Below are 21,417 nucleotides of genomic sequence, written 5' to 3' on the forward strand. Positions count from 1 at the left end.
ATGGCTTCATTTTGCCAGAAGACTTGTACAACATTTGCAGGAAGTGGATACTGATGTTCTGATTAACTGAATCCTGCACTGCATCTTTCCTATGGTTCACCTTGTCCTTCACTCCCTTGCCTAAGATAGGGACAGCTACAACCCAGGTTTCAGCCCTGTGATTCATTAACCTATTTATTCTTCAAAACTCTGCAAACTTTTCAGTTTAATACATACCTTCCACAGTAGTTACAAATATCTGTGAAATGAAGGTACCAATAGATACACAAAGCATACCTCATCTAATGCTACAGAAATAAAAAAGACAAAGCTTCACATAATGGATCTAACTGCTTCCTGAATGTGTGTCTCCTTAATAATTCTGAATATCTACTCTTTTCCCCATTCTCTCTCGATATAATTGATGGGTTGGAGAAAGCATGAACAATGGCATAGAATTCAGCAGTTTCATATTCTGTTTTATCTTAGCAGTAGCTCTACAATTGCTCTTATCCAGACTCTACTGTCCCTATTGCTGTTACTGAAGCCGAAATGTTTCCGTGCATTTAAACGCTGTATATCAGATAGGCTTTTCCCCCCTTTTTGTTTAAATTAAGAGTCTCCAGATAAAGGCTTTAATACAATAACATGGATGTTGAGCTACTGCATTGGATTTAGGCAGGTTTCTTTTGCATCATTTCCCATACCACTACTTTGTGGCAATCTGTCAGCTGAGCTGGAATGTGGAACATCTCACTAAATGCGAGGCAGTTGAAGTCTCATTACCAAAAAGAGAGAAACCAGGTCAACTATTTTTAATGTGGATCTCTATTTGTTTTTCTGTGAATGTGGGGGTAGAAACTTCCCACACTTATTTTTTTCACCTCACACAATCCTTCACAGACCAGTCTGAACAGGGGAGGGGGACAAAGATAAGAGGGGTCATTTACCTTTACACTGTTCTAGTACAATAAAAATGAGTAGCAGTCAATGCGTGACAGATGGGAAGTAGTGTGTGGTGGCTGAATCTTGACTGGTGGCAAGACTCTGCCTTCAGTAATTCTTTTTTAGCTGGCATGATGACAAGTCTATTTCTATGTAAATGGATTCAATGTTAGTAAATTCTGCCAATTCCCAAGTGATTCACAGTGATTTATTTTAGAATTTCTAAAGGCAGCTCCTGAATCAATTCAGGCACTATGGAGCACCCCGTTCCAATAAAACCTACACACACCAAAAATGGAGTTGACCCTCTTTGACAGTTCAGACTCTCCCACCAACCAAAGTCATTAACTCCATATTTCTGAAGCACAAAACTAGATTTTAATCTGTTAAGTAACTCAATGGATTACTCTAAAGACAATGTTTTAGTTCATGCTGGTGTCATCCAACATTCCCAAACCTACCTTATCCTACTGCTTTTAATAGATGTTTCTTATTCCACAAATCTGCTTCACACTGTAGCTTAGTATTGGTTTCTACCCTATGCTTTTATAACAATATTTCTAAATTCATGTTTGATTCTGGGAATAAATGTAGAGTAGTTACTATGCAAAGCACCAGAATGTTATTGTCAGTTATGTAGCTGCCAGAAATGAAAATATACAGAACATATTGCACTAACATGCGAAGTGTATCTATCATCTCCAGAATCAAATGTTTAGCAGCAGTGTGGGAGATACTCCGCCCAAGAGAATGGCAGTCACACGTTAAGAGTTACAACTGTACAATTGTACAGAATACAAGGGTACAGAATACTCTGCTACAATTAATACATATTTTAAGAAATAGAGATCAGAAAGATGTGATTTGTTGAAATATATCTGCTGCAATTTGAGATACATTTTAAGATATTAAGAGGAATATAGATTACATCCCATTTTCAGAATTGTGCCAATACAATACTTCTGCCCAAGCAAGAAACTAAATGAAACTGAGCCAAGTTGGAATGTGTTTCCTCATGTTTGGCACATGAAACAAAATGTGCAAAATTAAATCAGATAAAACTAATGTGAAAAGAAAATTGGTTCCTCGAAGAAGCTTATATACAGAGATAAAAGTCAAAGCTTTAAAATAAAATAATGTTAAATAGAAGACAAAAGTGTATTTGAGCTTAAAATGAATAAAAACCTGGATCTCAGCCTCTACTCCAAAATGAGTTCTCTACAAGTTTTATTTATTCTCGATAATTATCCTCTCTTCTTTTTCCAAGAACTACAACAGGCATACAGTATTTGACTCTACTGTTGTCTTTGAAACCTGTGCTCCCTCAGGCTTGGGACACACATTACACATAAACCAGTTTAAGTAATCAGAAACTGGTTTAAACCTGTAACAGAACAGACATTCAGTGCACATAAAAATGGCTGAAACCAGTTTGAGATAAACCTGGTGGAATGTAGTTATCAGACAACTGATTAGGCTCAAATCAGCTTATGCAACGCCTGTCCCAGATCCCTTGCTGGTTTAAGTTAAACCAGCATCTCAGCATGCTCTCTGCTCCATTAAGCTGGGTTGGCCACTCCCCTCTGTTCTCCAGATGGAGCAGGGGCAGGGTGTGGGCAGAGGCTGCTCTACTATGGCCCCCAGAGCAAATCCCAACCCCTCGCCACACCCTTCACTGGCAAACCCTGGGGACCGCATCTGGGGTTTGCCAGCCCCAGCTGCACTTCCACGGCTTGCCTGCAGCTAGGCAGGGATGAAGTTAATTCCTTCCTCTGAGCCCTCGTTCCCCTGGGGGCTTGGCTGCAATCTCTGCAGCTTGCCTGCAGCCAGGCAGGGAGGGGATTAATTCCACAGTGTGTCCTCGAGCAGGGAGAGGCAAGCTAGTCTGAAGTGTGCAGAACTAGACCCTGCATCTGTGGGCCCAGAGTTAAGCCCTGCAGGACCAGACTGAGAGGTGGGAAGTGTTGGCAAAGACCTAACAATCATCACGTGCTGGAGATATAGTTAAGGGAAGTTGCAGACAGCTTCATTAAAGAATGCAGAGAGCTACATTTACATTATAAAACAGAACCTGTAAAAGGTAGAGACTTTGGGGTCATCATTGACCACAAGATGAACATAAGCCTGCAATGTGATGCTGTGGCTAGTAAAGTGACTAAAACGCTGGCTTGAGTCTATAGATGCTTCTCAAGCAAATCCCGGGACGTCTTTCTCCCCTTTTACTCGGCCTTGGTGAGGCCGCAGCTGGAGTACTGCCTCCAGTTTTGGGCTCCACAATTCAAAAAGGATGTGAAGAAGCTTGAGAGAGTCCAGAGAAGAGCCATGTGCATGATCAGAGGTCAGGAAAGCAGACCTTATGATGACAGGCTGAGAGCCATGGAGCTCTTTAGCCTGGAAAAGCTCAGGCTTGGGTGAACTATAAGTTTATCAGGGGTGACCACCAGGATCTGGGGGAATGTTTGTTCACCAGAGCACCCCAAGGGAAGACAGTCAAACTACTACAAGACCGTTTCAGGCTAGACATAAGAAAGAATTTCTTTACTGTCTGAGCCCCCAAGTTTTGGAACAGCCTGCCATCGGAAGTGGTTCAAGCACCTACACTGAACACCTTCAGGAGCAAATTGGATGCGTATCTTGCTGGGATCCTATGACCCCAGCTGACTTCCTGCCCTTTGGGTGGGGGACTGGACTCAATGATCTTCTGAGGTCCCTTCTAGCCCTAATGTCTATGACATCTATGAACTCTATGAAAGAGAATTCTATGAGAATACCTAAACAAAGCCTTCTTGAATGCTTGGCTGTAAGGAGACACTCTGCCCTCAGGATTAGTAAAACTAATTCTCATCTTCCTGGTTAATACTGTAAATTAGACTAAGTTGTGTATGATGTGTTTTACTGGGCTGTATCTTAGCTTAGGCGAATATTTTTGGTAGTTTCCTGTTGTATGCATTGCAATACATGCTTGTTTCAGAGAAAGGACTTTTTCCCCATCCCCGATCCTCAGTCTGGCAGCAGCTGTCGTGTCTCCGCCCCTTCCCCAATGTGCCAGGTTGGTGACTGGCCACACCCCCTCCAATCCAGCAGGGAGGGGTTTCATAGATTGCAAGGGGCTTGAAGGACCTCTGAAGATCACTGAAGATCATTTTCACCCCCCACCCCGCAGGCAGAAAAGACAAAGGGGTCAGGTGATCCCAGCAAGGTGACCGTCCAGTCTCCTTTTGAAGACTTTCAGGGTAGGCGATTACATCACATCTGGAGGGAGTTTATTCCACAGTCTGGACACCCTGACTGTGAAGAAGCTTTTCCTAGTGTTAAGCCTGAAATGGTCTTCCAGGAGTTTGTGGCCATTACTCCTGGTTTTCCTCAAGGGTGCCTTGGTGAACAGTTGTTTGCCAAGTTCTTAATGTACTTCCCTGACGCAGTGCTAAGTTGCTACCAAGTCCCCTCTCAGTCTTCTGTTTTTTAGACTGAAGAGACCCAAGTCCCTCAGCCTTTCCTCATATGGGTGGTTCTTCTCTGGACTCTCTCAAGCTTTTCCACATCCTTGTTGAAGTGCGGCACCCAGAACTGGATGCAGTACTCCAGCTGTGATCTCAACAATGCTGAATAAAGCAGAAGAATCGCTTCCTTGGCTTTTATTGAGATGCACTGGTTGATACATGCCAGAATACTGTTTTCCCTGCTGGCTACAGCATCGCAGTGACAGCTCGTATTTGTACAGTGGTCGATTATTCCCCCAGGTCCCTTTTAGTCATGGTGCTAGTCAGTTTGGCAGCACTGAGCCTGTAAGTATGTTGGGGATCGTACATCCCCAGATGCAGCACTTTACATTTCTCAATTAAACTTCATCTGGTTCCGATCTACCTAACTTGCCAGCCTGTCTAGATCTGCCTGTATTTGCAGCCTATATTCAAGCATGGCCACACACCTCCATAACTTGGTGCTGTCTGCAAACTTGGCCAGTGAACTCTTTACTCCCACATCCAAATTATTTATAAAGATGTTGAAAAGCACTGGACTAAGCATGGAACCCTGAGGGACACCACTGGCTACATCTCACCAGGATGACACAGATCTGTTCATTAGAACTCTCTGGGTCCTACCCTGCAGCCAGCTTCCTACCCACCTGTCAAGCAGTTAAGCTGGCAGTCCTCCAATTTTCCTGGAAGAACATCATGGGATACCAGATCAAAGGCCTTTTTGAAATCAAGGTATAAAATGTCAACCTTCTCTCTCTCATCCAGGTGGAAAGTTGCCCGATCGTAAAAGGAGATGAGGTTGGTAAGATGAGACCTGCATGCTATGAAGCCACGATGGCTGCCATTCAGAATCCTACCTTTTGCAAGCCTACTGCACATAGACTCCTTGATGAATTTTTCCAGGATTTTCCCTGGGATCTAAGTTAGGCTAATTGGCTTGTAGTTGCTCAGATCCTCTTTCCTCCCCTTCTTGAAGATGGGTACAAAACTGGCCCTCTTCCAGTCTCCAGGGACCTTCCCCGAGTGCTATAAGTTTTGGAAGAGTTTCACCTCAGTTCCCACAATTACTTCGGCCAGCTCCTTCAGTACTTTCATATGAAGATCATCCAGTCCTGCTGACTTATAAATGTCTAACTTTTCTAACTGATCATGCACTGTTCAACATCAACAGTAGGAAGACTGTCTTCCCACCATGCCCATTCTGTACCCCATCTAGCATGATTTTCCCCTTAGTCCGGTGAAATACCAAAGCAAAGTAGTCATTCAGTAGTTCAATTTTCTCCTGAGTGTTGAGAGAGCCTTGGAGGATGTCTCTCCTCCCTCCCCTTTGGCAGTGGCAGGCAGGCATGCTCTAGCACCGCCCCCAGCTTTTGGCTTGAGTCACTTCAGGCATGTGGCTGCATTCCCTGATTTAACAGATAGTATCTATCCAATTATTAATCAGAGTATGCTTCACAGTTTACACTAAGCTGCAAAGAGTGAATCAATTCTTTTTGAATGTCTGTTCCTAGCCTCAAAGGCCACCCTTCATATCTTGCTACTTTACAACATTTGAGAAGGACCTCAAAATTCATTTTGCAGCTAGATTTGAGTGCAAAAGTCAAACCAGGACTCAGAGATGTAGGAATATGGGAATGGAAGGGGCTTCCCAAACCACTAAGTACAGTTCCCTGCGTTTGCAGCAGACATTTGTTCAAGTGATCCACTTATTGGATTTCTAATTCCACAAACCAGGCAATTAGATTGGAAACTGTTAGGTTAAGAAATGTATGGTCTAAAGTAGAGCAACTCCCTGTCTTTCTTATAGGAGCAGAATAAGGTCTTTGTAGACAGAATCATAAGAGAGAAACCTATATATCGTGCAGGACAATCATAACCAATAGTAAGGGGCAATTTCCTGAAATCAGAACAAAACTATATTTTTTCCCATTTCAGTGTTAGGCTGAAATACATGCCTAATGTTCAGACAGAAACATGCTAAGAGGCATAAAGACAAGCATGTCTGAGATATCACTTGCAAACCACCTAACATCTTCCTTATCGTAAAATGCATAATAGGATCACAAAATCAAGTTCCTTTCCTATATATCATTTTAGCTTTACAAACAAAAGAGCCCATGGCTACAGCAACTTTTAATGGTTGTAACGAGGGATTCAGGTTTTCCATTCACCACAGAAAAAATGTGGCTTTTCTCGTTTAAAGGAGAAAAAATGCGGGAAACACTGGGTCTTTCCTTGTAGGCTGGGAGAGTTCCAGCCTGCAAGGCACTGCTTACGACAGGGAGGAGGAGTTGGAGGAGGGTAATCAGCAGGGATCCTGGTTTTCTCCCATTTAAAAAAATCCCATTTTTGGTTAAAAAAGTAACCCCAAATCCACTTTTTTCCATCATTAAAATGAAATGCCACTATATATATCTATATCCCTATCAGGCAGGCGGCACCACATGCATGTGGGGCTGCAGGCTGGGAGTAAGGAGCACCAGCAGGGCCAGGGGTCTGTGGGTTGGGAGTGAAGGCCACTGGCAGGTTTGGGTGGAGGGGGCTGTGGGTTGGGAGTGAGGGGCAATGGCATAGGTGGGGCAGGACACCCATATACCAGGGCTGCTCAGTGCCACAAAGCAGCACTGGGGGACAACTGCAGCTGGATCCATGTCCCAGTGAGTGAAGCTCTGATTTTCTATCAGAAAAACTCCCAAATCAAATGCCAAAACATATAGGTATTTAGAATGTATTTTATTATAATGATTGAGGCTTCCAAATTACTTTAAAATTGTAAATATATCAATACAACATTGATATATTTACAACTAATACCTATATTTATAGTGGTATTTCATTTTAATTGCAGAAAAAAAATCAGATTTTAATCAGAGAATTTGGGATTTTTTTTAAATAGAGAAAACAAGGATTCCTGGTTATTACTCTTAATTTGCTAAAATAAAACAATGACATCAACTTTAAGTATGTATCCAAGAAAGGTGAGCAAGATGGCTATTAATGTAGGGATGCAGTAAGAACAACTGTAGACTCTACACAGCACCAATTGAATAATGTTAAAGTTATAGCTAGTCAGGGAAACGGTTATAATATCAGGCTGGATGCACAAGAGAGGGACATAATAATTAAGAATTATTCAAGTATCGAGGAAGACTTAAGGAAAGCATGACGCTTACAAGTAGGAGCAATCGAGAGAGACTTCCCCGGAGCTTATTTCTTCTGTAGTGAAATGAAGGTCTGTTTTAACTTGCTACAAGACCCGCTGCATTAACAAATAAGCGTCTTACCTTGTGTGCAGTTTCTGCAAACTGCTGAGCAGTGTTTCTCAGCTCCTCTGTCTTTTCCTCTGCTCGACCTAACCTTTCACCACGCTCATTCAAAGCCTGACTTGCCTTCTGTACTGCACTGGTCACACTATCTGCTGCTGAATGGAGTATGCTGTTTCCTGCAACATGAAACTTATTATTAGAAACACAATGTAAAACATCAGTATATGATAAGCTACTACAGATATTGCTAAATATTTCTTCTTAGTATTAAAAGAAATTATTTTTCCTCCCTTTAATAAGTTTGGAACAGCACGTCTATCGATTCTTCTCAATGTCATTACATCTAATTACGTGAATTTCCAGTTAATACAAGTCTGCATATTTATACACAACCTGGGTAGAGATTTTTGTCTTCAGCCATATCATTAAGGAATTAACAACATAAACTGCAATAAAAAAATAAAATTAAGTAACAGTAAGAAAGCAATGTTCATAACTGGAGCATTTTAGTGAAATGCTATCTTTCAGTTACAGTATTTTACGTTGGTAGCTCATCTCTGGATACTACCCAAGTAAGTTAATGGAACAATTCACAGAAGTTTGTAGTGTTCATTTAGCAGGTCATGCCAAGATTCTACACAATATCTGTACCAAGGAAGACAGGTACTCTCCAGTATTCTCAGACTGTTGCAACGCTATGAGGGACTCTTCCTCTGGGACTTTCTAGCCAATCATTTAAAGGCTGCTTCTCAGCCTTGGTTAATGATCAAATCATTACTTTTTTCTAAATCAGCATCTGTTTTCTTCCTTCTTCATACTGTTTCATATCTCCCTCATGCCCAAGGCTTACGATCTCAAAATATCCAATGCTCCATATCCAGGCTCTAGTTATATCCTTTACTTTCCTCTCTCATCAAGAGCATCATTTTCTTTATTGTTATTGCTAATGACTCTTACCACCATCGTTGTCATCCAAATCCTGGGTCATTTGTAATATCACTTCTTTTTGACATGCTATTCAAAATGCTGTTGCTGAGGTCATCAGCCACGTTAAACTAAACTGTCACCATTTTAGGAGAATCCTAGGGTTGAAGAAACCTCAAGGGTCATATAGTCCAACTCCCTGCACAAACATAGCATATCCTGCTCCCGTAGGGCTAGCCTCTATTCCACATATTAGGTGGCCTTGGGCAGGTGAGATACTATTCCACATAGCTCCAGTCCTGGAAAAATAAGTTAATACCAAGGTGGGCCTATTTCCTCCTTGCTGTTACTTTTGTTGTAACTTGGTATGAAGGGTAAGATGACAGTGAGTTACAAAAGTAGAATAGAATATCAGTTGGGCACCTAAGTCCGCTGAGACACCCAACTAGATCCGCCTCATATCATCCCAAATCATTCCAAATCAATGCTTATCCCAGCCTCTTCTTTTAAACCTTCAGTGAACTCAATTTCACAACTTTCTTGGGAAACTGTTCTCAATACCCTGTTTTAAACTGCAAGGATAGGATTTGTTTTTTGTTTAAATTAATCTAAGTCTGCTTTGCTGTTTCATGTCATGTCTTCTGCAGCAAGGGAACACTTGGGTTTTTTTTATATCAGCATTTAAAATATTTGACAACTACTATTATGTCCTACCTCAATCTCCTTTTCATTAAACTGAAAAAGCTTAGTTTTCTCAACTGTTCCTTCAATGACTTCCATTCCAGCATCTTTACCATCTTCATCAAACTACCTCTTAATTCTCTTCAGTTTTTCCACATCTTTTTTAAATCAGAGTCTGGAAGTGCACACAAAACTAGATGAGGCCTCACCAGAGCTAAGAGTGGTACTATTACCTCTCATGCTGCTCCCCTTTCCCCCACCCAATGGCATCATATTGTTTATAAGTTTAAGTTTATGTTAAGTTTATGATAATGCTATGATTATGTTAAGTGTGTGATCTACCAAATGCCCAGATGATTCTCAGTAATTCTACTACTTATTCAATCATCACCCATCCTGTTTTTGGACATTTCATTTTTATTTCCCTAGGTACAGCATGTTACATTTGTCTAGGGCAAATTTAATGTTGTGGCCTAGTGCTGAGATCTCTGATATATGGAGATCATCTTAATTTCTAATCCTATCCTCCCAAGAGTTTGCAACTCCTCCCAATTTTATGTTGAGAACTTCAGCAGAAAGCTCTCCATTTTTGTGTCCAAGTTATTAATATAAATGTTAAGCACTGGACCCTGACCAGATCCCTGTGCTACCCCCACAAAAAACCTACTGCTATCCTAATGTCAATACATTTATAACTATTCTCTGCTTATGGTTATTTATAGAGTTAGGTACCCATCTCAGTTTTGCTATCTTTTCTTTAATTTAGCCCACTTTTCTTTAATTTACATATGAGAATGGCATGAGGGACTGTATCAAAATTGTTATTAAACACACAGTGTATCAACTGCATTCCCTTCATTCAAGAAACTAGTTACCCTATAAAGAAAAAAATGTAGTTTGTTTGGCATGATTTGTTCTTAAAATATCCATAGTGGCTGTTAATGATCATCATTGCTTCCATGACATGTTTACAAATCAACCACCCTCTAATTTGCTCCAATAACTTCCCAGGTGTTGAAGTTAGGCTATAAATACCCTAGTCATATAAACAGTCATATACCCTGACATAAATACCCTAGTCTCTTCCTTTTTCCTCCTTTTTAAAAACTGGCACATGTTGCCCCTTCTTTAGTTCTCTAGGACTTCACCTTTCATTCCTAAGTGCAAATATTGGTGCTAATAGCTATGAGTCTCCAGCCAGTTCCTTTAGCATCTTGGAAATACCGTCAACAACTCTTGCCTTATGCCATCATTTTTAGGGCTCTTTCCAGAATCATTCCACTGATTATTCCTGTACCCCTTTCTTTCAACTCCCACTCATCTAGACATTTAGGTCTAATTACTGCTCCCTTCTACATCACTTGGGGCCAATACTGAATTGAACTGCATGCTAATGTTGGCATTGACAAGGATGCTTAGTGATATGGAAGGACTTATCTATATGAGGAGAGATTAAACAGAAATGCCCTACTCAGTTTAGGAAGAGATGCCTGAGGGCAAACATGGATTAGTGTTAACAAAATACTAAATGGTGAAGAGAAATTAACTAGGAATTTAGTATTTACTCTCTAGTATAAATGTCAGTTGTGAAAGACAAGCCCAGGTATATAATCAAGGATATGTAGCCAAGAAAGAAAAATGATTCAATGCAGCAACTATATCGGAAATCCGCCTGAAGTAGCTGATAACTTGGCTGATAAATGCCTGTGTGTGCGCGCAGCCACAGTGCAGCACAGATGCAGTGAAGAGCACAGCCTGGCAGCGTGGAGAGCTGTGCGTAGCTGGTAAGTCTGGTGGTGGAAGGGAAGGGCGGAGGGAAGGAGTGTGGGAGGGCAGATCGACACCCCCTGTGGTGAGGGATGGAGTAGGGCTGGGGTAGGTGCAGGGGCGGGGTGGGCATGGGACTAAGCCACAGCTCGTCAGGGATGCATGGGGGGGGGGGGGGGGGGAGCTGGCTACCGCTGCTGCGCACCGCTTGTCCAGGAGGATATAGGACAGAAGGGGTGCCCGTGGACCTGTATGGGGAGGGGCAGGGCAGGCTGCAGCTGTAGGCTGGGGGCCATGCTGTGCTGCACTTGGGGCAGGCAGTGGTGGTGCTGGGAAGGGGCTACTGGGGGGGCTCCCTCCCTTACCGCAGGGGGCGTTGATCTGCCCCCCATGCCCCTTCCCTTTCACCACAACAGACTTACCAGCTGGACTAAGCTGTATTGGAAATTGGATCAGTATCGGCTGATATACCTTCTTAAAAATCGGCTATCAGTATCGGCCCCCAAAACCTCTATTGGTACAACACTGTAGATGTAACTCACAAAGAGAAGCTCCCTAGTGCAAATGAAGAACAACTGTGCTAGAATACCTGGAGGATCTTGAAAAAGTTTAAAAAAGAAGAAGTTGCTAAGAAATTATAATACAACTGCTGAATTGCTACAAGAAGGTGAGGAACACATGGTAAATAGCCTATAAGAAGAAAACAGGTATACAGGGATCATCAATGGAATGATTCTGGAAAGATCCCTAAAAATGATGGCATGATAAGGCAAGAATTGTTGATGGTATTCCCAAGATGTTAAAGGAACTGGCTGAAGACTCTTACAGTAATTAGCACCAATATTTGCACTCAGGAATGAAAGGTGAAGTCCTAGAGAACTAAAGAAGGGGCAACATGTGTCAGTTTTTAAAAAGAAGGAAAAAGGAAGAGACTAGGGTATTTATATGCCAGGTAGCCTAACTTCAACACCTGGGAAGTTATTGGAGCAAAATAGCCAATTAGAAGAAAAAATTATTGAATGATTGGGGAAATTAATTATAGTACCAGTTTATTAAAAAGGAGAGACTACTGCAAGTCATAAAGACGAATCCATCTATTGAGTATCCAAGGAAAATATTCACTGGAACACTACAGAGGTGGATGAAAGCCATATAGAAGTGATTGTCACATGGGTACAGGCTTGAATGGGATAAAACAGACCAGTTATTTGTGACATTTTAGGCCAGCATATAAAACACAAGTGAGCCTGCTACAATTAATTTCCTTACTTTATCAACTTCAAACAGCAGAAAAGGTTTGTGGCAGAAAAGTTTGTGACAAGTTTTGAGAATACACTGAATGATTATATTTATAGAAAAAATCTACAATAAGTTGAGAGTGGTAAAAGTAGAAAAAAAGATAATGGAGTGTTCCTGAGGATTTAGAGTGAGATAAGGAGGAAAGCCATCATTGGATTTGTTCAACTGGTACTGCAAATAAAAGTTACAACTTTCATTTTGATGTAATGGTAGGAAACATGTTACGTGGAAACTCTCTGAATAATAGATTTGCAAATTATGTTGATATCAAAGCAGTAGTTGAGAAAGATCTATAAAGAACAGACACTGGCTGAGAAACAGAAAATTTGGACGTCAAAGAAACATGGGGCACATCTACATGAGATGTTTACTGCAGAGTAGACAAATCAGCTTTATACTAAATGTCTTGCATCTACATGTGTCACCCTATTAGGCTGCAGGAAACTAATGAACTCTGCAGCAATACACATGTAGATGCTAATGTGGCTGACTGGGGCATGAGGGTGCTTCAGTGTGGATACTGCCTGCTGGCTAGAGCAGCCCTGTTCCCCAGTCAACACATCTGCAGCACATTGAGCTATGCTGGAGCAGCCCCGAGCTGGCAGGCTGACTCCCTGGGCCTCCTACCAGCCAGGGCAGCTCTGACTAGCTCAATGTGCTGTGGTCCTTGGTGCCTGTGTAAACATGGGGCCTGGGAGCACCAAACTTTGGAGCAAATAAGCACCGGAGTTTACTGCTTCACCTTAACAGCAGGTGTAGATGCACCTATGGAAAAGAAAAATTATGGTAACACAAGAGGAAAGATGCAAAGTCAGAGACAAAGAACTAAACAAATGGAAAAAAATCCCCATGTAACCTGGGGGATTATTGATCAATGCATTGAGAAGATGATATAATTTTCCACTGCTAGAAATGTTCACTTTAATGAAACCTTTATTTAATATTTAATAAAATACTTTTAGCCTTCCAAATTGTACAACATTTTCCAAATGCAGTAGTAATGATTCCAAGATGAATAGTAATATAAATGTTTAACCTGCAACCACACACTTCCCCTTGCTACTTCCACCTTCCTGAGACCGGAGCCATCCTAGTCTGAGGAAAGCATGGGCTGCTCTAGTCCTCCCAATCCCAAGTGTCAGGAACTAAGCATACGGAGTAGTGTGCAAAGCCTCTGTCCACTTTACTTCTCCTTCTGGGTACTCCAGTCTGAGTAGCAGTGCACCCCATGCCTTCTCCAGGCCTGGGTGACCCCAGGCCCCTGGAAGGCATGGTAGCCCTTCCCCAAGAGTTAAACCACAGGAAAGTGTACAAATGTTGATTCTCGTGGAATCACCATTTTTGACTGGCAGAAACTGTGTGAACAATTGTATGCTTGTGGTTTCCGCCAGGAGAATAACAAGTCTCCCAGTAGAAGTGTAACACTTGTATGAGGCCAGAGTGCACAAGACAATTGAGGTTAGCGTGTAAACTGACTGAGAGGAATACTGGGACACCTCACAGATGTTAAAATAATGGTGCTATTGGGACATGAGGAACATCCCATCCCCAAAATTGTGCATCTTGGCATGCCAGGTGCATAATGTTTGCATAATGCTTGGGATAGAACATAAAATTCCTTAGATCCTAATAGTGTGGCCACTGTGGAGGAACTCTGTGAGTGTGTGTATGCATGCATGCGTGTGTGGGTGGCCATGTTTCTGTGCCCTATCCCAATGCCCACCTGAATACTGGGATGAGGCACATGCAGCCCCAGAAGCCAGTTTGAAACCCTGGTTCTAGGACAGATGCAATACAAATCAGCCACAAATATGTTCCATATTATATGTGAAATTCTTTGTGGCTGGTTTGGCATTTTATTGTGCCATAAATTGGCTGAATGTGTTATGTAAACTAACATAGTCAATATGTTAATTACACCATAAATGTAATGTTGGCCAGGGACATGACGCTCTCAACATACTAAAAAATTTTAAAAGATTATAACAAAACACCTATGGCTAGATGTAATTCTATTATAACAAAGCGGGTTGCAATGGCTTAGACATGCATCAAGAATGAGTCTAGAAAAGATTCAACATATGAAAATACATACCAGAATGCAGGAAACAAGAAAAAAAGAGGAAGATCAAGAATGTGATAAGCAAACAAAGTAAAGGTTGATACACAATAAGACAGAACTTATCCTCTGCCTTTGTTTCATCTCCTTGCACATCACACACACTCTATTATGTAGCTCCCCTACATTTTCAATACCTTCTATTTCTTATCTTACTAGCATCTTTATATGCTTTCAAATCCCTCCTTAAAACTTACTTTTTTCAAGATGCCCTTCCATGATGTTTCTTCAGTATTATGTTCTATGCCCCCCTATGCATGAATTGTTGCTTTATGTTCAGTTTGTATTGTATTCCAAAAATAGAAATTTGAAAACTTTTGAGACTTTTCAAGCCACATGGACACATATACAACACCTGTAAACAGTGCATATTAGTATATGTAATACATTCATGATTTAAAGCTAGTCTAAATTAAAAGCTTTATTTTAAAAGGATCAATATGAATTTGGCATTTCTCATTTCTATAGTAATATTGATATAATCCCTCACTGCCTTTTATCTGTGAATTCAAAATGCTTTAAAGTGTGGTCACTGAATATATTTTAGAAAAATAAGTGATGTGTCTAAGACACACAGCAAGCCAGCTGTAGATTAAAAATGACAGGATGCCACATCTAGTTCTCTGCTTTAACCATTTCTCAAACATTATGAATAAACCAATTCAGGTGATGAATTTAGATGAGTTCTGCTGGTGAAGTGATTATGTAATAAAATTAATTTGTCACACAAGAAATATTTTTGGCATGTAAGATCGTAACTTCTATACTCAAAGGTCATGCTTTCTTTATTAGGCTACAAGGGCAAGACTTAAACACAGACAGACCTAGGGGCAAATTTGGACAGAATGCTAAGATGAAGTCTAAGTCAATTAGATGAAGTCTAAGCCAATTTCTGTATAGAAATACTTTCAGTTAAAGAAAAAAATCACTTTTTGAATTTTAATTTTGCTCCATAATAAAAATAAGAAACAAACATTAAATGAAGACCCATTTCACTGCTTGATTTACTTTTAAGTTTCAATAAAGGGAGAAATTAAAATAATCTTTATATAGTTTATGAAATATCAACATAAGATCATTAGATTTATTCAGACCTCTCTGTACTCACTTTCATGATAGGAAACGGAACAGGATTTGCTGATCGCAAAAATCCATTACTCTTATTTAATGAATAAAATGCAGCCAAGTACCAAGTGCTAACAGAACAAAAACAAGCAAAAACTAAACAGGAAAGACTAAATAAAAAAGCATTTACCATAAAATAACTATCTTGACTTCAAAAATTCAGGCACAAGGTTTAATTAGAACGTGATGACACAAATCTAAGATCAGGTGACTAAAGAAATTTATAATTTTAACTGGGTAGAGAAATTTGATGAAAATATGCATGTGTTATTAGTTAGGCTAGGGGCAGAAAATACACATCAACAGGTATAAGTGATTGGAAACCAGTTCAAATCTGTAAAACAACAGAAGTTCAGTGCATATAAGCCACTTTCAAAATGGTCAAGACTGGTTTCAGATAAACCTGGATGGATGTAGTATCAAACTTAAGTGGCTGAATCAATTTATTGAACTTCTGTCCTAGACACGCCCCCCCCCCCCCCCCCGATTCAAGTTAACTCATAGTTCCCTAGCATCTCAAAATGTTTTGCATCTCCTCTACATCCTCCCTGCAGGGTGGGTAGACTAGTCTTATCCCAAGCTATCTGCTTCAGCTGAGCCAGGAGGCATGCTCCAGTGCCCCCTGGCTTTTGGCCTGGGCCACTGCAGGCATGTGGCTGCATTTCCAGAATAAAAAACGAATGTCTGTTCACTTGTTTTTCAGTTCAATCTAAGCATCTTAGATTAATTTGCAAAGATTGAATTAATTCAGCCTTGGGCTTTTTGACTGTCTGTACTTAGCCTTAGGGACTAGGGAGATATAATGTGTACGGCTGAAGTATCCTTTTACTTGGCATCAGAAAAACTGAAAAAACCCCCTGAGACTAGGAATGAAAAATCTGATATTACTGCTGGGAAGACAGAAGCATAAAGAAATTTACAGCTGGAAGTTGACAAAATCAGCACACTGAGTGGTATTAAAAACCTATGTATCCAATTTCACTGAACAGTTGCCTGCTTTACCATTTTCTAAACATCACTCCACCCTTCTTCCTACCTCCACAACCTCTGCTTCACAATCTGTATACACTGGTTCAATGATTTTTTTTTCTTGGGACCTTATCTTGGCTTTTTGCTTTGGTGTCTTAGAAACACATATACTGGGCAATACTCCATACGAAATAACTTTCCTTTTTATGTTGGTGTGGTCAGCAGTGTTTTGATCTCTTACAGTTACTGTGAAGTTTTCTAGAAAAATAAATCTGTGTTGGGCTAGCTCTGCTCCTGGTGAACTGAAGAGGAAAAGAGGTAGATCAACAGACAGATTTTGTAAAAATCTCACTCATACCTAGGATGGATATGTTGTAGGCTTTATGCCATCTTTCTGTCTACAAAATGCAGTACACTTCTAAATCCTTCAAAATATTCTCAGAGGTAGATATTAAAGATCTATGCTTAATTTTTATATTTCCAGAGGGAGGGATATTGTTCTTGATTTTAATCAGCAGGCAACACTAATTAGGTTATTTTTCTTCTTAGCTCTTACATTATTGCATTCTCTCTAGGTGCTATTTTGTCATATTTTGTGTGTGCAGTGACCTGCAGAGACAACTATTATGCAACTACTTTGGCGTCCAGTTTCCAGCTACTTTTTTTCCACTGGAACTGGAGAGTTAACTTGGCTTGCTTAGAAGTTTAAAATGCATCTGAAAGTGAAATTCATTTCAGAGCTAGTGACCAGAAAGCTGAAACTGTTCATGATACTTCTGTCTCTTGTTGCCTTCACAGCAAAGGGTTCCTCAGCACTTTTATTTAATTTACTTGCCGTGGCAGAAGTACTGTTCTGTCATTGTCAACTGAAAGCCTCCAATTAAAACGTAAAATGTGAGACTATGCCACGGTACAATTACTATGTCATATCACCAACAACACTAGTGATTTGAAGTATTCTTTAGTGGACATTTGCCTACATTAGATTTTGTACAGGAATAGTCGCTGCTCAGGACAGGACAGGAATGGAAGTGTCACTTTATGCTATGCTGTCAAAAATTGTGGCAGTAACTTCCTGCAAATAGACAAACATTAAATGTACTTGCAGATGTAGTATGGGTACACATAAGAACATTAACATGGACCAGTTTCCCCAACAAATCTTAAGCTTTCCTTAGGAAGATAGCCAACATGATTCAGAGCATACCAGAGAACTTTACTTCATTGGATTTAAATGAACTGTGTCAGCCACAATTTCTGGGCACAGAAAACGAACAAGATGAAAGTCAATGTTTCTCTTCTATTTTTTGGGAAGACTGTACAGCTCAACTTTGTTCCTTCTAGGTTTCACTGACAGATAAAAGCGGCTGAGGCATGAACCAGATTCTTCACCTTGATAATACTTAGTAGTCATTTTTAATCATTTTGGGTCAAAGGGATTTTTGTATCTTTGGTCATCTGAAAAATCATAGCACCAAAACACAAGACTATCCTCGCAATTTCTTTATATTCTCTCAGAAAAAAAGCCAATATAAAGCTTGAAAGATGACATGAGTATGTACTGAGTGTGTTAATCATGTTGAGATTCATTGCTGAGTTCACTGGCCTAGGAATGCATTTCCATCAAGTGTGTATGTCAGCACAGACACTTCAGCTAATCACAATCATCATGTAATATACAAAGACACTACAGGGACTCAAAGCAACGATCATAAGTAATGCCCCACGTACTGATGACTTGCATGACCTAAACCTAGTTAGGCACCTGGATTCTAGATCACATATTTGTATGGCCAGCATTCTGACTCAGAAAAAGTCTTCATAAAAAAGGGAAAATAAAGAGAATTTGAGCTCTCTTATTTTATGATTTTGAGAAATAGTTTTGTTAGGTCTTGCTTAGGTTCACAACTTTATCTTTTCTCACTGTGAGATGGTGACACTGTGCACAGATGAAACACATATTAGCTTTTAATGCCGCTTTTTCTACAATGTTTCTCTCTCATTATCTCAGTTCTCTCCTCAGCGGAAGCAAAAATGCTCATTTAAAAATAAATCAAATTGCCACAAACAAATTGGTAATCCAATTTCCTCAGCACAGATCTAAACGTTTCATTACTTAATTCTTGACTGTGCAGTATAAGCCACAGAGATTAAGCTGCTTTCTCTCCCTTCAGTAAATTTTACCAGTTTTTCTACATGATATGCAAAATACATCATAGTCTAAATGAACAATAGCAGTACATGCAAAGAAACCCCTTTGTGAATGCTTCAGGGTGTTTATCAAACATAAGAGCAGAGCAAGCCCTGAAAAAAATCATACATATAAAAATGAGTATACAGATATTGTCATCCAAATGATCAGCATGGGAGTCCATCTGTCAGATCAAGAGACTAATTATTGCTTCTTTTCACACATTCAGAAAAGGTTCATTGGACTCTCCATTAGCCACATCAGGACATTTTTCAGTTTGAGTAACTGTGGGCTTCAGGTTTGTGTCACTGGTATTACTTTGCAGCGACTGCTTTGTAAACAAATAGAGTTAAATGTTAATTAAGCATCCATTAAAGAAAATCCCTTCTGTTCTGAAAAGGAAATGCATGCATTTAGCCATGTAAGTAGAAGAATTGGGTTGGTCATATTTGTAAAAAATAAAAGTTTTACCAAAAATGCTTTCAGTTATTTTAGAAAGAGGATTTAATAACTCCTTTTGAATCCTGAAATTTAGACTAATGTTTATTAATAAGAAAGTGTTAGAAGTATAGTTTACTTTTGCCTTGATAAATTCTGTATAAACAAGCCATTCAAAACACAAATGGAAATAACTTTCATACCATGTCAAAATGTATTTAACATATGCATCTCTACATATATTTAGAATGAAATATTTGTGAAATCAATGGGAGTTTTTATTTTTTCTGGAACATAGACTATATTATGCATAAAATACAATTTCTCCTTCTCTTACTCCTTAAATTAAAACTAAAAATATATTTATCATTGAATCACAGAAATTTAGAGTTGGAAGGGACCTCACGAGGTCATCTAGTCCAACCCTCTGTTCAAAGCAGGACCATCCCCAACTAGATCACCCCAGCCAAAGCTTTGTCTAGTCAGGTCCAGAAAACCTTCAAGGATGGAGTCTCCAGTGTTTTACTACCTTGCTATTGAGAAAATTCGTCCTAACATCTAACCTAAACTTCCCTTCTGCAACTTGAGACCATTGCTCCTTGTTCTGTCATCTGCCACCACTGAGAAGAGTCTAGCTCCATCCTCTTTGAAATCCCCCTTCAGGTAGTTGAAGGCTGCTATTCAGTCTTCTCTCAGTCTCCTCTTCTCTAGACTAAATAAGCCCACTTCCCCCGTCCCTCCTCATAAGTCATGTCCCCCAGCTTCCAACCATTTTTGTTGCCCTTTGCTGGACTCTCTCCAATTTGTCCGCATCCTTTCTGTAAGGGGGGTGGGGGGTTTTGTGCGCAAAACTGAACACAATACTCCAGATGTGGTCACACCAGTGCTGAAAAAGAGGTGAATAATCACTTTCCTTGACCTGCTAGGAACACGCCTACCAATGCAGCCCAGTATGCTGTTAGCCTTCTTAGCCCTCTCTGAGGATTGCCACCTTGTAGTGGTGGAGAGACTTGTATGTTCCAATGACCCCGAGAGCAATGCTGTTGGGAGCTTTATGCTCCTGGTAGGGACACCCATGGTAGCAAAGTCAAGGGGGAGGTTTCCTAAGAGCGATCCAAGAAGACCTCAATGGCAGACCAGGTGGAAGAAAAGCATGACTCTTTTTTCAGCAGCTGTGAAGGTGGATGAAGGCCCCAGATCAAGGTCTCCAATCGTCTTGGATTCCATGCCATTGGACTTAGATCCCTATCTGTCAAGGACCGTGTGTTTGTTGGCGTGTGACAACATCCTCACGCTAAAGGAAGTCACACATAGGCATCTTCCTTATGGGAACTATACATCTCCTTTTTGGCAACACAGGCATACTGATGGTTCATATTCAGCTTATTGTGCATGGTAACCCCCAGGTCCTTTTCTGCAGAGCTGCTGCCCAGCCAGTCAGCCTCCAGCCTGTACTCGTGCAAGGGACTGTTCTCTCCTAATTCCAGGACTTTGAACTTGTTCTTGTTGAACCTCACAAGATTCCTTTTGGCCCAATCCTCCAATTTTTCTAAGTCACTCAGAATCTTAGCCCTACCCTCCAACATATCTACTACTCCCCCCAGCTTGGTCTCATCTGCAAATTTTAGGGTGAAGAAGATTTTCTAGGATGCTTTTCATAAATAGGAAGTTATCTGAGCTGGAAAGGAAGCCAATTTCATGATTATGCAGTTTCAAAATCATTTAGTGGAGAAACTGCACTTACTATATACAGAGATTAAATATTAAAGCAACAGTAAGAAGCAATACTACAATTTCATGTCAAACATATTTTACACTTATGGGTTTCTTTTCACAATATACATGCAATATGCACCCATGCAATTTTGTAGTGACAAAGTGTCAACAAATGTGAAACTGGTAGCAATATGATTTACTGTACATTATATTTTAAGTGTTGATGTACTGTACCCTAATACCGCAAAATTTGAGCAGTTTCATTTGCCTGTCTCCTCTCTCACATCTGAGGGTCTACAATTTCAGCTTATATATACTTGTGAAGGCCCTTTTTATAACTATAATTGCGTTTTGGGCCCCTGGCAGGCAGTCAGCTAAAGGTGCAATGGAATCTGAACTATGATACCAACAGTACTGCCTCCTGTCATGCTACACATGCATAGCAGGAGGTGGTGCAACTGTGAGATCAAGGATCACATCCCAATAGCAGCATGTTATCAGTGTCCTGGGGCTGGGAGC

General features: G+C 40.4%; 1 protein-coding gene across 3 annotated transcripts in view; it reads right to left on the reverse strand.

Moving 5' to 3' along the window:
• The window catches only part of STXBP6 (syntaxin binding protein 6), a 250,309-nt gene that overhangs the window by 14,062 nt on the left and 214,830 nt on the right, over window positions 1-21,417 (reverse strand). For all 3 annotated transcript variants that reach the window (XM_090033526.1, XM_090033525.1, XM_090033524.1), the window contains one exon: window positions 7,688-7,845. In XM_090033526.1, the coding sequence (XP_089889652.1) occupies window positions 7,688-7,845 (158 nt within the window). The remainder of the gene's footprint in view (window positions 1-7,687; window positions 7,846-21,417) is intronic.

Source organism: Crocodylus siamensis, chromosome 2, assembly GCF_052110815.1.
Source record: "Crocodylus siamensis isolate JL-2025a chromosome 2, ASM5211081v1, whole genome shotgun sequence".
NCBI classification, from domain to species: domain Eukaryota; kingdom Metazoa; phylum Chordata; order Crocodylia; family Crocodylidae; genus Crocodylus; species Crocodylus siamensis.